The sequence below is a fragment of the Malania oleifera genome, chromosome 3, assembly GCF_029873635.1.
Source record: "Malania oleifera isolate guangnan ecotype guangnan chromosome 3, ASM2987363v1, whole genome shotgun sequence".
Classification (NCBI taxonomy): domain Eukaryota; kingdom Viridiplantae; phylum Streptophyta; class Magnoliopsida; order Santalales; family Ximeniaceae; genus Malania; species Malania oleifera.
The window spans coordinates 11,805,259-11,822,726 of NC_080419.1; the positions used below are offsets into that span (position 1 = coordinate 11,805,259).

The following is a 17,468-nucleotide window of genomic DNA, read 5'->3' on the forward strand; positions in this document are numbered from 1 at the left end:
TTTAACATTTGATCCCTTTGACTAAAATAAACAAATAGTTTTAAAAAATTTAGAAGCAAGAGTCTGCAATTCAATGTCAAATACTTTAATCATACAAAATTCCTACCCATTTGTTATTTATCTTCACTAATTTTAAAAGAAGACGAAGAATTTTTGGTTTTCTTTTCTCTTTCTTCTTTTTTATTTCTCAAAATATAATCAAATATCTCCTATCATACTTTTGAAAAAAATGAGGAATTCTTTAAAAAAAAAAAAAAGAACAATGTTTAATTGCTTAAATAATGCACTTATATTTGTAGTAACTTCAAACTACTCGCAACTAATCACTTCCAAAAATTTTTTTAATAATTTATTAGATTTGTCCAATGCATTGTACTAAAGTAGGACTACAACGTAAATAAAAATTATATATATGTATATATTAAAAAGTAAAGGACACATTAATTCTTCTTTTTGACAAAATATGCGGCGTGTCGTATTAGTGGATTGCAAAATAAGACCTTGTGCCTTAATTCGAACAATGCTTCCACTTAAAAACACTTGTCGGAGCAATGTTCCACTAAATTCAAAAGTTGTTATAAATTGCACATGATGTGTATAGAGACACGGTTGACCTTTTATTTTTAGCATTTACACATGATATTTCATTAAAATTAGTATTATGCCTATTATGTACCCAACTGCTAACTCTCTTATTCTTTCAACTTCACCGTATTATTATTATTATTGTTCAACAACAATTGCCGACATAACATGTGTAATTTTTAGAAACATTTTGAATCCGCAACAGACATAACCCAAATAATATTCTTATCATTAGAGAGAAGACAATTATCCACAAATTTTGTATTAAATTTGGATAAGATATAATATAAGATTGTAATAAAATCTGAATAAATCCACCAAAATCTAAATCTAAAGTTCGAAATTCATACTCTCAGACACAGTTAAGAAGGTCTTTAAGAACCGAACCTCCCAAATATGCCACGGAATTATGATGGTTTATTGCAAATTTCTTATTAAATAAAAGGGCAAGACATTAATTAATTGAAAGAGTTAAAAAGAGTTAGCGGCCAACTCCATCATCATGATTCATAAGCGGAAGAGGTGAATTGTCAATGTGAATAATTGAATTCACATTTTCACCTGAGGTCATGATCCACACATGCTGCAATTTTTTTGGTGGTGAAGAATGAAGAACTGGGTGAGCCCACAGAACTGGAATCCTCCCAGACACACCCACACCCACACCCACAACGCCTTGATCAGTGCAGCACATTGTGCTATTTCTTTTGATTTAAGGGAAACAGGGGAATGTGAAGAATGAGGCCTTTTCCACGCAAATATTGGATCTGGCTCCTCCCCATTTCAAAGCGTATTCTTCTGCTTTGAATCGTTTTAGTATATAATAGTTTCAAAAGAATGATGGACTACCAATTTGTCCCAATAAAGATCACCAGGCCCAAGGTTTTCAAAGTATAGCTCAAAATTTTATAATGCAGTTTTAGTGATTTTATTTTCATAATAAAATGATATTAATATAATTTGAAATGGGAACAATGGTGAATAAAAAAAAAATGAAAAAAACCTTACATGCAGATACCGAGGAAAAAAATTCAAAATCACCGATATATTGGCAGTTAAGAGGGGCATCTAGGGTCAGTTTATGATTTAAGAGACATTCAACCTGTCTTGTAGTCCAAGCAATTATAAATGGCAGCATTGAAAAGATGCTAAAATATGAATCACTAGTACAAATTGCCAGGAAAGATTTACAAGATGAATAAATATTTTGATATCATTCCAATTAGTGATGCAATTGAGTTGATGATTGGTATTAAGTGGAAAAGGGTGGATGAGTGTGAAACCTTTTCAGAAGATCCAAAGGGTTTTGTCAGAACATTAGGGGCCATAAAGCTAGGACAGGAAGCTATTTTCATCCAAAAATCTGACGCAATTCCATGAAGTCAAATTGCCAAAATTGTTTTAACTTTGTCCAGCGATACAATGAAAAATTCCCCACATGATAGGATTACCTCAACTGGTTTAGGTTCAGAATTCAACAATTATACCAGATAATGCTCCTCAATGGAAATTTCAACACTTCATTCTATGCGTAAAATGTGACAAGAAAAATGATAAATGGCTTTAGGGCAGAGCTGTCCTGTGAATCCACAAAATCAGTGCACCTTCTCTAAAATCTCACTTCTTCTTACCCTTGGCAGCATCTCCGGCCTTGGTCTGCACGCATTGAACAGCAACAATTGCATGAGTGGCAAATTATAAAGTATGAAGAAACGGAACTGCAGAAGCAAGCTCCTTTATTACCTTCTTTACACCCCTAATTTTCTTAGCCCTGTTCTTCCTTTCCTTCATCTGCTTCCTTGACTTCTCCACTTTAGTATCCAGTCCGTTCTACAACCACAAGTATTTCACTCAGTAATCACACATTAAAACACATTGCAACCACATCATGACAGAAGCATGCAGATGACTAAGGGAGAATCAAACCAAAAATGTCGTGGAAATCATGCATCTCATTAAAAGAAATGCTATTTCAATTCCTTTGCTTGAGAAATACAATATTCAAATAAAATCATGCATCATGTGGTCCAACTTATTCTCTGTAAGTTCTTGGGTTAAATACTTGAATAAACTGAACTTATATTTTCACCAGAGTCAATAGCTGCAACAAATGGTGCATATACACAACAATAGCTATGATAAATGGTAAAAGCTTGAGAATTGGTCCATGGTATAGCCCGTGGTCTGCAAAAGGAAGTAACACCAGAACGACACTCCACAGAAATGAAAAGAATAAGGAAAAATAAAAATGTTCACAGTTTCATAAGGCATGAGCATACACGGAAGAACTCCATGGAGCTCATGAACCTGTAAAATTGATGAAAAACTAAAAAGAATAATAGTTCACTAGCATCTCCATTATGATTAATGCAATTCGCCTGACAAAAAATTACCAAGGAAAATGAAGGTACTTCAACAACTAGGTTGAATTTACAAGCATATTTAAATGGATCTGTTAAAAAATTAACACAAAATAGTGATTGGTCCACTCAGGCACTCATTCAAGCATAAATAATGCCCCCACAAAGGTGAAAGGCGTGATTACATACTCTGAGAAATACTCAACTTTGAATTATTCAAGTATTTTTTGCAACATCTTGTTAAGGAAGAAAGTGATTCTTAGTTGTTAAGGAGCTAGATCATCAAGAGCCTAGAGAGGGCCTTAGCATAGAGAATAGATCCAGAAGGCTTGCTCTTAAAAAAGATCTCACTGAAGTCATCACTTTGGAGGAAATAGCTTGGAGAGGAAAGTCCAGGTCCCTGTGGTTGAAGGAGGGGAAAAGGAATGCTGGCTTTTTCCACTGAGCTGCTAACGTGCATCGAAGATTCAACATGCTAACAAGAATCGAAGTAGAAGGAGAGATTTTGTGGAGGAAGGGGTATCAAAAGTGGAATTTGCACTTTCTAAAAAAACTTGTATTCTGAGCAAGAGTCCAGGAGATCAAAAGTTGATGCCATTACTTTTAGATATCTAAGCTCTTCCACCCCTCGGTGGCCCAAAAGATGTTCAAAGGAAGAGTTCAAGCCCTCAGGAGTTATAGGGGAAACAAACTCCTAACCCTAATGGTTTCAACATAGCATTCTTCCAAAGTTACTGGGACATCTTCAAACAATACATTATCGATGTTTTCAAGGACTTACACATATCTGGTAGATTCATGTCCAACCATCAACTCAATCTTTGTCTCCTTGATCCCTAAAAATGCAAAAGCCTACAACATCAAAGACTTTCGCTCTATCAGCCTCGTTGACGGCCTTTATAAACTCCTCTCCAAAGTCCTTGTGGCTAGGCTCAAACTAGCAATTTGGAAGTTACAGGGAAACATCAGCATGCTTTTGTTGCACGCAGATGGATCTTGGATGCCTCGTCAATTGTGAACGAGGTGGTTACATTAAAGGTAGTAAAAGAGGCACGACATACAAGCCGGATATGGAGACGGCTTTTGACCATGTGAACTGAATTTTCTACTGTATCCTCAACCTCAGGAGAATGAGCTTTGGGGAAATCTGGTGCAACTAAATTAGTTGTTGTATTCCCACCCCCTCATTCTCAGTGCTCATAAATGGCTGCCCTACAGACTTTTTCATATCTCCACCAGGTCTGAGACAAGGAGACCTCCTTTCCCCCTTCTGCTATAATGGTGATGGAAGCCTTGAGCCTACATAATGCCAACAAGGGGGACTGCTCAACAGTAGGAACAATGAAATTAAGATAGTCACTCATCTTCTTTTTGTAGATGACACTATCACATTCTGCAAAGATGATGATCAATTTATCAACCTTAGATGCATCCTCCTCAAGTTTGAAGCAGTCTCGAGGGTGTTTGTTTTATCCACATGACCTCTAAACATCTGAACTGGTTAAGCATCAAAGTGTTTGGTGGAAGCTCTGAATTTCTTAAATTCCTCTGATTGAATCAAACATGGAAATATGTTTGATTTAGATTTAGAGGTCTCTTTTCCAATTTTATTCCTCTTAAAAAATAAAAAATGACAAAAAGCTCAATACCCAAGTGACTAAAATTAAAATAATAATTTTTTGTACAATAATAAATTATACTGTTTTTATTTATAATTAATATATGACAATAAAATACTATTTATATCAAATTAAAAATTTTAGCTTATGTAATTGCTCATTAATTTTATCAAATATTTATAATCCTAAGCGTTGAGAAGGTTAAAATTGGAAACAACATATATTTAGATATTAAATACCAAACAGTTAAAATAATTTAAATTTTAGATTCAGTGACCAATTCAACTTCAATTCAGAACTGGTTTCTCAAAATCATATTTTAATTCAGTGTTCAACACTAAACACTTAATTTTACCAAACGACCCTTTAGGCCTAAAAGTGAACTTGGCAAAATTGAAATCATTCCAATCAGGGCGGTATGATCATGGGCCTTATCTTGCTGGAATTTTAGGCTACAACCTTGGAGCTTTTCTTATCATTTACATTGGTCTCCCACTAGGAGCCAAGTCCAAAGACGAGATTAGGACCTTAATCAACAAATTCAAAAGAAGGCTGGCAAGTTCGAAAAGGTATTACTTTGTCGAAAGGGAGCAGACTCAAGCTCATCAAGAGCACACTCTCCAATATTCTCGTCTACTTCACGTCTCTTTTTTGCATTCCCAACGTCGTAGCACAAAGGTTGAAACACAGTCTTTTTTTTTCCTTTTTTATTTTTTCATAAAAGAGGGCGGCACCTCCTTTCTTTATTAGAAAACCCTTCACTTATGGCGGAGGAATACTGTGGTTCTAGCAAAGCAAGCTACAAACAGATAAAAACCAAATGTAACGAAAACTAAACGAAGACAAAACGACACATTTATACTCTTAAATTAGGAAGACCAATTTTGTCAAGTCGTATCATGCCTCTAATTAGACGAGGTAAAGAAGCAAACTCTAGATATCTCATAGTGGTGTCTTCCTCTCCCTGACGTGCCAATAAGTCCGCAGCCTTATTTTCTTCTCTGAATTGGTGAGCAATGGTAAAATTAATCATAAAAAGAGCCTCCTAAAATGCTTGGATTCTGGGGGTGAAATACCTCTCAATAAGTGGGATAGATTAGCATCAATGTGTGGCACATGAGCATTATTGTGTTATAAACAAAGCAGCTCTTCCCAAAAATCCCACAAATACCAAACCATGCATCTCCGAGAACGAACCCAATCAACCACTACGTTAGAGTCACATTCAATCTCCACATTCATATAACCCATCTCTTTGCACATCCGCACTCCCTCCATCAGGGCTTTAAGTTCGGCTTTATTATTAGTGTCATAGCCAAAGAAGGAAGAATAAGCACCCAGGAAAGCCCCGCTGCAATCTAGAATCACCCCACCCCCTCCACATGTCCTTGGGTTCCCACGACAACTACCAACTATGTTCAACTTTACGGACCCAACCCGAGTGTTCCCCCGCCTAACAACACAAGGAGTCCGAGCCTTCGGAGTGATAATTGGAATCTCAAGAGCACTTAGTACTTTGCTATCCAGAGTGGAAAGGGATCCTTTGGATCTCATATTCTCCGAAATCCTCCAAAGCCAAACCTTGATTGCCAACCAAACTCCTTCAGCCGATTCCTTAGCACCTTCCATTCGGACTGTACATCGACACACCCAAAGTCTCCAAGTTATTAAACTCAGCACGATACCAATGTTACACCCCTCTGATTCAATTTCTTAACATAAGTAAACCATTGTTGTACACAACAAATCCAAGAAACTACAATCGTGCAAGGAATCCCCAAGGCTGTAGCGGCAAAATTCCAAACCTTCACAGCAATCTCGCTCGAACAAAGCACATGATTCAAGGTTTCTGTTTGCCCCAGCTTGCAACAGTTACACCGAAAAGCAAGAGCAATTCCCAAGGATTGAACTTTCTCATCCAACGGCAAGTAGTCAAAACGAGCTTTCCAAGCACATATGCTAACCTTCTTTGGCAAGAGATTGTGCCACAACCAATCCATATCCCTTACATGTGGCCCTTCGACTCTAATTAAATCCCATGCACTTGACGACGTAAAGCTTCCTTTATCATTGAGTTTCCAAATTTGAATATCCTCACTTGGTCTCCCACAAACAATATTCTGTATGACTTTTTCGGCTTTGTCATTACCAAACAACTCCACTAAGTGTTGCCTATCCCAGGCACCATCCACCCACACATCTTTAATATTAAGCAGAGGGTATTGAATATTATTAAATTGCAAACAAAGTGGAGGCCACTAGCCAACCAATTATCAAACCAAAATGAACCCTTGCCATTCTTTACCTTCAGCTGCATGTTCTCCGTCACTTGAGGTAAAACCCGCATGACTGATTTTCAAAACCGAGAACTCGAGTCTTTAGAAACCACCATGGAGATATGTCCTTGTTTCACATATTTAGCATGGAAGAATTTTGTCCAAAGATTATCCAAAGTCATGAGCCTCCATGCAAATTTCATATGTAGAGATTTTTGAACTTCACCAAAATCAAGAACACCTAATCCACCCTCCCTAGTGAACATGGAAGATTTCTTAGGGAATATGGCCAAGAACTTTAAATATCATCCTATTAGATAGGGAGTAGTCAAACAAACCATGCAAAAGGGAGTCTTAGGCCTTAGGTCCTTTCTCAAATTCAATAAGGCTCTTTTGGGAAAGTGGCTTTGGAAATTTATAATTGAGGAGGGGCATTTCTGGAGAGACATCATCGTCAATAAAAACAGCCTCCATGACAATGGATGGATTTCAAAAGAGGTGAATGAATCCCATGGCACGGGTATTTGGAGATACATCATGAAAGGATGGAGCAACTTCTTCCCTCTCATTTTCTTTCAAGTGGGAAATCTATCTTTGGCATGATATTTGGTGAGGTGAATCTCAGCTCAGCACCAAATACCCCTCTATCTTCAAACTAGCCTGCAACAAAGATGCCCTTATTAGCCAACACCTGAAGCTCTCTAGTCAGGGGATTTTCTGGAATATTCCTTTGATTGGGAATGCTTTAGACCGCAAGATGGATACTCTTACAGAATTCTACAGTTGCCTTTATAAATTTCAATGCTAGGTCACCTCCAATAAGCCCAAGTGGGAACAAAGATTGAAATTTCAGGGCCACTTCTTACTACAATGACCTCAGATCCCTGGCAAAGTGCAGTATTAATTTCCTTTGGCTTCTCATTTGGAAAACAGCAGCCCCCTCAAACGTCACTTCTTTCACATGGTAGGCAACTCTTGGCAAGATCCTTACCCTTGATAACCTTCAGAAAAAGGGTTTACCGCTTGTGCTAGGTTCTCTTTATGCTTTGAGCAAGCTGAAATGGTTGAGCACATCCTTCTGCATTATCCTTAGACCAGAAATTTCCAGAGCTTGGCCATTTTCATGGTCACGCAGATAAGGGTCACTGCAGCTACACTGGAGGGTGAAGTTATGGGCTTGGGCAGGGATGCGAGTAAATAAGTTCAGAAGGAAATCCCTTTCCCTCATCCCCCTTGCTGTTTTCTGGATGGTCTGGAAGGAAAGGAACAATAAAGCTTTCAAAGGAACAATTTCCCCTCTGCAGGTTGTCAACGATCGTTGGTTAGCTATGATTTCTAATTACCACAGAAAAAGATGATTGGGATGGACATCTATGTAATCTTTGATTTACTTGACACCTTATAATATATTGTCTTCGTTTTTCCCGTTGTACTTAAATGACATCTTCTTGATGCTTTTTTTCTTTATTAATAAATTGTCCAATTGCTGATTTTAAATTTTATATTAAAAAAAAGTGTCACATTCAATTCATTTTGCCCTCCAAATATGGTCGGAATAAACAACCTGGAGGAATATTCCTCAAAAACTCCAAATAATCTCATAATATTAAGTTTAAGAACTTTCCAATGCAAACTTTAAACCTACAAAAATTTAAGCTCCCAATTGGGAAACTTTTCCACACAGTTACATCAATCAAATGTTTGAAGTGTATGCTTCAATAAAATAATGATTTTTTGTAGGAATATTGCAGAAAATCTAGTCATAATGCTTTATTGAATTAGAATTTAATTTAAAACGAAAACTAGAGAAGCAAAAGTATCTGCCCCTGCCTGAAAAGCATCTCCATTCTCACTGGAAAGTGCATATTGCACTTTTCTTCCACATCCGTTGCCTGTAATGCCAGAGCATCATCCTTCCTTTCTATTAAATCAAATTTTCTTTCAGTTCATTCCAAAGAGTCACTAATTTTAGATGGGAAGATGGGAAGCAAATGGAGTTCCAATCTCAGGAGAACAATAGGGGCTAGCAGTGACAACAATAAATAGAAGCACCCCCTCAACTACAGCTTCCTTCTTCCTGAGTCCCCCAGTTTCGGTTTTCTTACAGCTCAAATGATTCAAATACGCACTATCATAAACATTCCATAACACAATCCAGTCCAATACTATTATCAAAATAAAGTTTGAAACTTCAAGATTTTGGTTAACTCATGATGTAGGTTAAAGCAGCCTCTTGTGCCTCACTATGCTGCCTATATGGGTCAAAAGAAATGGAGTCAAGTATAGTAGGGTTCTGGTCAGAATGTGCCACATAACAATCAAGTTAGTGTACATATCAAACCCATTCGCTGTTTCCTGCAGACTAAAATCTATGCAACCATGTGGTTTAACACATGATGGCAAAATCAGATCTGCCTCACAATACTCGAAAGGAAATTAGCTTTGAGCTGCCTTTCTTCTTTTGAAAATTTCATTTCCATACAAAAGCATTGAACAATAATCCAATCAAACCATAGGTGGAGCATCCTATAGTCGCTTGTTCAATGTTTCCCTCCAAAAGTCCATGGTTTGAATAAACAATCAAGCAGAATATTCCTTAAAAATCTCCAATAAATAATATCCCATAGTGTGAGCATTAAAAGCTTTCCAAAAAACCTTTTAAGCCTGTAAAAAATTAAGCCCAAACTGGGAAAGCTTCCCAAAAGAATATAGGCGCTTAAATTCAAAAGTTAAATTGTTCTGATAGAGTTTTGGAATCTGGAAGAAGGAATGACGAATGATACCTTGACAGTGCTTGTTCCAGGCACAAGACTGGAAACAAATCAAGGTTCAATAGCACCACCCACAAAGGTGGTGGCTTTATCATGTTTGGAGAAATAATAATTGTAAAATAGTTGGTGACAACAGTGGACATAAAACATTGGTAAGACCCGTAACATTATTGAAATTGTGTCAAAGGGCTCAAAACACAATCTTGGACATGCTAGTATGAATTCGCTTGCTAAACTTTCTATAACAGATCTTGTAAATTGTTTGAATTAAATTTGATAAAAACAAAATTTGTGATGCATGTCTAAAGGAAAACAAACAAAATCAAGTATTACTTACCAACTATTACAATCACTTGATTTGGATTTGTTTGGTCCTATTTAAACTTATAGCTTGGGTGATAAACATTATGATTTGGTGATTGTTGATAATTTCTCATCCTTTACTTGGACATTTTTTTCCGCTAATAAGGCTAATACTTACTCCTCCATTAAATTTTGGCACAAGACATAAATAAGTACTAATATAATATGCCTAAGAAGTAATCTTGATAAAGAATTTGAAAATAAAGATTTTATAAACTTTTGTGATGAACATGAAAGTATGAAGCATGGATTTTCTCCTCCTAGAACTCCTCAACAAAACAATTTTATAGAAAGAAATAATAGCACTTTGTGTGAAATGGGTATGCTACAATCAATGATTACGTGTTGCCAAAATATTTTTGGATTATGGTTAAGGGTTGACAAAAATGTTGCATGCTAAGTTCTTAATCATGCCTTTGATTAGACCGTTCGTCATAAAACTCCTTATAAGGATTGTGAAGAGATAAAAAAACCTTTAATTATCATTTTCATGTGTTTGGTTGCAAGTGTTATATTTTAAATAATAAATATCATTTACATAAATTGACTCAAAAACTTATATGAAGGAATTTAGAGAGGTTTAAGGTCTCAATGAATTCATCTCTCTAGATTGACTGATTTCCTATCTTGGTATCCTTCTCAAATGCAACCCTAATTTTGTGACCTTTCGAGATCTTGTGATTACGAAGGTCAGTGTGAGGCTGGAAGGGACGAAGAGGGCAACTTATCTCCTTGTGATCGTATTCCACTCATTTTTTCCTCCCTCTCCAACATTCCTATTTATTTCTCATATCTTCTTAGAGTTCTACATGCGTTCCTAGGGTTCTTAAAAGGCTGATCCATGACTTTCTTTGGTTTCGTTTTGGAGAGTATTAAGAGGGATCACCTGGTTAGTTAGGAGACTAGGAGGTTCCTCTTGGAAGTTAATGTCATATGGCACAAGATGAGTATGAGGCCCATCAGAATATGTGGCCACTAGAGGAAGTGCATGGTTTATCATGCAAGCCCCTAGAAATTTGTTTCCTAGATTGCTCATCTATTCTTTCATCTCATCCATTTCAGAGTTGGAGGATTCATTTGGGAGGATCCTTGGGCAGGTGAGAGATCATTGGAGTTGATGGTGCCTCGTTGTTTTAAGATTTCCATGCTTCACAATGTACCTAACACTCTTTCTTTTCTTCAAAGGGCTCTCTTTCTTGGGTCCATTTTTTTAGGAATCTCAATGAAAGAGGTTGATGAATTCAACACCATGGTTCACATTCTAAAGTCTTTTGTTCCTTCAAATAAGGATGATGATAGAGTTAAGAATAGTGTATTCTTCAAGTCCTTTTTTCTACTAAATCCTTTTTCATTCACCTCTTTAAAACGCCTTCCCCCAATCATTCTCCCAAGAATTTTCCTTGCAAAGATTCCTGTTAAGATTGGGAAGTTTATTTGGATTGTGTCTTCCCATAGGCTTAATATGCATGACCTATTACTGTTTTGAAGATCCTATAAGGGCCTTGGTGTATCGTGAGTAATGAAACAAACACACACCTTTCCCTTCATCACCTAGATAACCATCTTTGGAGTGTTCTCTCTTGTTTGGGTGAAGCATTGGTGGCTTCACAGATTGTTAGGGATTTCTTGCAAATGAGCTATAAGGATTTTGGCAAAATAAAAAAGGGAAGAGCATTTCGGAAATGCATGATTTTACCACCTTGTAAGCCCTTTGGATTGAGAGAATTTTGAAGCCTTTAAGAACCACACAATTTCCCCTCATTTGTTGGATAGAGCAGTGTTTCTTGTATTTTCGGGTTTTTTGAGGGATTTCCTTGCCTGCCTGACCTACAAAGGAATTGGAAGCAGCTCTTTTGTAACTGCTTATAACTTTGCTTTTGTTTTTTTTTTTTTTGACATCTTGTTCTCTCCTTTGTTCTTCTATAAAAAAATTTTCTTTATCCAAAAAAAAAAACTGAAGAAACTTCTCTTGGATATTCCATGAAAATTAAGGGCCTATTTGGTATCCTTGTTGCTTCCTATTTTCTATTTCCGTTTCTTCACAGTAAAGAAACAGATTATAAAAACGAGTTTGTTTATGTTGTCAGTTTTATTTTTCTATTATCGGTTTTCAGTTGTTTTCCAAAAAACTGAAAACCAAATTTTACGATTTTCAGTTGTTTTGACAATCTATTGTCAGAAATTTTAATATCCAGAAAGAGTTTTTTTGGATTAAATTATTCATTTTATAAACTTTTAAATTAAAATCAAAATTAAATGATCATATGAGTTTGAATATAATTAAAATAAAAATACAAATATATTTCAAATCATAATAATAAAGCCAATTATAAATACTTTTACTATTTTTCAATTGTCATGTCTAATATAATTTTTATGGTGAAGTAAAATTTGAAAGTAGAACAATAACATAAAATAATTATAATAAACTTTATTTTTATTATAGTAATTTTTTAATTTATATTATTTTAATCATATTTTTATAATATTACTTGATTTCAAGATGAAAATAACCATTTTTAAATTAATTTTTTAATTTATATTAGTTTTACAAATGTTAACCAAATAGGTTGCCGGTTTCTAGTTTTTTGTTTTTGTTTTTGGTTTTTGGTTTTCATTTCTCTAATTTTTGACAGTGATACCAAATGGTCCCTAAGCATTTAGATTTTAGAGTATTTAACAAAAGTCATGCTAGTGAAGGGGAGCTTAGATGCAACTGTAAGGTCGTCACCATGTGATCTGGAGGTCACGGGTTTGAGGTGTGAAAACAGCCTCTTGCAAAAATGCAAGGTAAGACTGCATTCTATAGACACATTGTGGTCCGCCCCTTCTGTGCACCGTGCTGCCCTTTTTTTTTCTTTTTAACAAAAGCCATGCTAGTACAAAAATTAATGAATGTTATACTTGATGAAAGTAACCTTTCTCCAAGAAGGGAAAAGAATCATGATGATTTTCTAGGTGAAAATCAAGTATTGAAATGACCAAGAATGAAAAAAGAAGCATCAATAGCGTTAGGAAAGAACCAAAAAGTAAAATGAGTTAAAGTTCTGTAAGAAATTGTTGGTTACGAAGGAAATGATTTTGATGAGCATGTAGCTTAGTCTTGGCATTTTTATGAAAATTAAACAAGGCAAAGTTGTTGAATGAATTTTACTCCAAATGAGTCTTTTGTGTCAGGAATGCCCCCTGCTATGGTTGCACAGGTCTGAGGAAGGGGATTTCACCCCCCCCCCTCCTCCATCTTCAAATTATTATTATTGAGAGAGAGAGAGAGAGAGAGAGAGACATGCATGGATCCCAAGGCTACTGCATAGGCAGGTCTAATAGAGAGTCGCCTTCCTTTGACAAAGTAATGAACGTTGCAACACTTTGTGAAGTTTAGTTAATTAAAACAATTGAAAGTTTATGGCCCCAATGACTCATTCAAGAATTAAGGAAACAATGACGAAATTTAACCCTGCATCTATGCTAAAAATGTGAAGTCATGTTTTGAATTTTGAGCATTGCAGCAGCACCCGTGGTCAGCAGACTGCATGACAAAAATGAGCACCAAATGACCCAAAAGTTTAAAATAAAATAGACCTTGGGTCGATATAAGCCACTACCCCACTAATTATTCATTATTCTCATCCTAGGAAGCATCAGCACTCCAAGAAACTCAAAGTGTCAGTGTCTGATCCATGGTGGAAACTGACACTTGTTCAATACGGTCTGACACTTGAAGGCTTGCCAAAAATTTAATTTTCCAACACAGCCTGTCAAACTTTTGGACACAGCCCTAACACTACGTAAGACTGTCCAATACGCCTTCTGTACTTTTCTTATATATTTTTGCTAAGTTAATACTTGTTCTTGATTGATGTTTTTTTTTTTATTGTATTCTAATTTTTTGGTGTTTTTTCATTCATGACACTCATTAATATGTTATAAATCTAATAGTACTTTTATAGAAGTGGCGTCAATACATGCAACAAAACTAGACAATTTTTTTTGTTGAATGTAACTTAATAATGCCTATAATTCAACAAATTCATTGTAGATTTGCTTTACCACAGTATTTTACATCTAAAAGGAAAAAATAAGTACTAAATATATATATATATATATTTTAAAATTAACTAATTGAGGCATCTGTATGTCCCATCCTTGCTTTTTGAAAACTGTTGTGTCATCACATTGGATGTGCCTGTGACCCGCGTTAGTATCAATGCTTCTTAGTTCTCATCCCTTTTACATGTGGGACATTTTACCATTCACACACCCACATTCTGATAGTTTCTTGTACAATTAGTAAGAAATCACGATATCACTGCAACAAACAACAGAAGCAAGCTTGCAAACCATCAAACACATAGGTAACAAACTCCTAGAATATGGCCCTGTCTTCCAAGCAATGTAGCAACAGTTTAAATAAATGAGATGTTCAAATTCCAACTAAAATCTAGCTATCCAGACTGATTGTATAAAGCAAAAGAATAGCAATAGTCAAGCCAGTGTTACCCTGATGAGCCTGTACTTGGGCTCGTACTTCTTCGCATTCTCAACTGAATCGTAAATCAGCCCAAACCCAGTCGACTTCCCGCCTCCAAAATGAGTTCTGAACTTGAATACAAATATGGCATTCGGATCTCTCACTTCGTACATACTCGCCAATTTCTCCTTCAGCTCAGCCTTTTTCGAAGCAAGTGTGCAATTAAATAAAAAAAAAACACACACACAAAATAAATAACACAAATTTCGAAACAAATCCTCGTGCAATTTGCTTCATAAATCGACAAATATAAAAATGGAGAAATGAGAGAGAATTTTACTTTGGAAACATTAGCTCTTCCTGGATGCAGAACGTCAATTACCTGTGAACAAACCAAGCAGTACAGTGCATGAAAATATAAATGAAATTAACAAGATGAAATTAGAACAATAGAACGGAAACTCACGAACTGCTTCCTGGACAAAAGCCTGTTGGTCATGAACTTCCTTGTGCGAATCGTCACAGCCTTGCTTTCCGCCATTGTTCTGAGAACAAACTCAAAATTCAACAAAACGCAAAAGAGAACGAATATGAGGCCTGCACAGCAAGAGGGGAAATCGAAGCTGAACGTTGCTCTGATTCCTTCAGTCCTCTCTCTCTCTCTCTCGGGTGCCGCTGTGTCGAGTTTCGGGTTTAGGGTGCGGCTGTTTTCCAGTTTAGGGTTTAGGTTGCGGCTCTCTCTCTCTCTCTCTCTCTCTCTAGTAGGGAAGGAACTGATGAAGAAATAGAATTAAGATAAAAATAAAATAATTTTAAATTACAATCGCTTTCATAATGAAATTAAAAATTAGTTATTCTTTGTAAATGTCGTTATTACAAAATTATTTAATTTTATAATTATGATTTGTATTTTATAATAGTGATTATTACTAGTGTTAGTATTTTTGTTTTTTTAATTACTTTTAATAATTATTATCCTTAAAGTAATTATTATTATTTTATTATTCTTGTTATTATTATTTTTATAAATATTTTTGTTATTATAATTATTATTAGTTGTTATTATTTTTTTAAATTATTTTAAAAATAATTATTATCCTTAAAATTACTAATATTATTATTATTGTCATTTTATTATATTATTGATATTGTTGTTGTTATTATTTTTATAGTAACAGATATTATTGTTATTTAATTATAATTAATTGTTATTATTTTTATAATAATAGTTTGCATTATTATTTGTTTTTTATTATAATTATTTTTTATTATTTTTATAATCGAAACTATAATTAGTGTAATTATTTTTAATTGTTATTACTTATTTTTTTTAATATTTATATCATAATTATCTTGGCATTTTTATATTATTAGGATCCTATTGTTATTTTTATTTTATAATAACAAATAATTATTGTAATTATTATTAGTTATTACCATTTTTTAATTATTTTACTTATTATTATTTTTACCTTTTTATTAATATTATTTTTTTATCATTTGTACAATAATAAATAGTATTGTAATTACAATTATTATTAGTTGTTATTATTTTTTGTAATATTTTATTATAAAATTAGTCCAACAAAAATATTTATTTAGAATTTAAAAAATTGAAAACAGATACACAACACTTGCTCCAATCTTGGTTGATTAATCTAATCGAAACATAATATATAAAAAATCCCCCTAACTTGACAATACACCCACAAAACCAACAACCTTCCCGTGCTCAACTAAGTGTGACTTCAATAATTTTTCAAGACTGGTTCAATTGGTGCAAATTTGTCAACATTACTTCCCCACAATTGAAGAATTGAGGTTTCACAAGAGAAGACATCTCTTTATAGTTTTCACAACTAGATAAGTATTGGATTTCAATAACAAAAAATTCAATATTATTGTAAAGATTGTGGCTCGCAAGTTTCAAACTTAGTGTGGGTAAATAAAGTGGTGCTTTACAAGTATTTGTGTACATGTGTGTGTGAATTTTTATAATGGTAGTCAATTGTGTTAGTATATCTCCTAGTTAACTTAACTGCCAAATCTTCATGATTAAGGCAAATTTCCATGATTTGTATAATTACTGAGTCCTTTACTTATAAAAGGATGGTACTTGTATAGTTTAACATACAAAAAAAAAATATACAGAGGTTTTAGTTTTAACATGTATAGAGCCCTGGATCTTAACCTATTTTTTTCTTTTCTTTTCTCCTTCTTTGCCGTCGCCGTCGTCCTTCTTCCGCTCGGCTAGTCTCAGTTGCAGCTCCGGCATACGCTCAGCTTGTCTCTAGTTTCCACTTGGCTTGTCTCTAGTTTCTGCTCGGCTCGTCTGAACCCAATCGCGGCTCGCCTCTGTTCATCAATCTCCAGCGTCGTCTCAGTTCTCAGCTGTCTCGTGGACCCTGCTGCTGCAACTCTCGGTGGCCTTCTTGATTTTTCCAGCGACGTTTATCACCATTGTCACTCCGCATCGTCTTCATCCCTTAGCGTCGTCTTTGTCCTCTTCTCACCGAACGCACGCATCAGTCACTTGTCCGGTCGTCCCTCGTCTTGTCTGGCGTCGCCTCCGTCCTGCTCTGTTCCTCAGCGCCACAGTTCCTGGCCTAAACCTATGGGGCTTCTTCATGCCGCCAGTGGCTAGAGACGATTTCCGCACGACCTTCATCATCTAGGGATCCATTAGCTCTGTCGGGACAATATTAAGCATTGTTCTCCATCTTCGGACACGTGGAGCCTTCCCTTCGGTCGATTTCCTCGTCGTTTGCTTTGTTCAGGCCATCTCCGGAACAAAATTGAAGGATTGATGCTAGCCTAACACTGATTCAAGACTTTATTATTTTTTTTACTGCGATTCCAATTTTAAATATTGTCCCTACATTTTTTTTCTACATGGCCATCATGTACGAGATATAGATAGCTCTTCGCAGCAAGTTGCCTCACCTCTGACCAGTTCCGTATTGGGCTCTCTACGGCAGCGTTCTTTCTCTGAGACGCACCAGTTTTGCTCTACACTGGTCAGT

At 35.4% G+C, this 17,468-nt stretch overlaps 2 protein-coding genes across 3 annotated transcripts; both read right to left on the reverse strand.

The window, feature by feature from the left end:
* Window positions 1-1,962: 1,962 nt before the first annotated feature.
* Window positions 1,963-15,252, reverse strand: LOC131150438 (small ribosomal subunit protein eS24z). Of its 2 annotated transcripts, XM_058101153.1 has the most exons (5): window positions 14,912-15,252; window positions 14,786-14,827; window positions 14,475-14,645; window positions 2,329-2,415; window positions 1,963-2,241 (listed from the first exon to the last, which is right to left on the reverse strand). In XM_058101153.1, the coding sequence occupies exons 1-5, from the start codon at window positions 14,984-14,986 to the stop codon at window positions 2,203-2,205; spliced, it is 414 nt and encodes a 137-aa protein (XP_057957136.1). In that variant the 5' UTR covers window positions 14,987-15,252; the 3' UTR covers window positions 1,963-2,202. The 2 variants fall into 2 exon arrangements, with proteins under 2 accessions (XP_057957136.1, XP_057957135.1); XM_058101152.1 differs by having other exon boundaries at window positions 1,963-2,415; window positions 14,912-15,248.
* Window positions 15,253-16,701: 1,449 nt separating this feature from the next.
* Window positions 16,702-17,116, reverse strand: LOC131151164 (uncharacterized). The gene is made up of 2 exons (XM_058102414.1): window positions 16,959-17,116; window positions 16,702-16,873 (listed from the first exon to the last, which is right to left on the reverse strand). Exons 1-2 carry the CDS (start codon window positions 17,114-17,116, stop codon window positions 16,702-16,704), a joined length of 330 nt encoding a protein of 109 aa, XP_057958397.1.
* Between the last annotated feature and the right edge of the window lie 352 nt (window positions 17,117-17,468).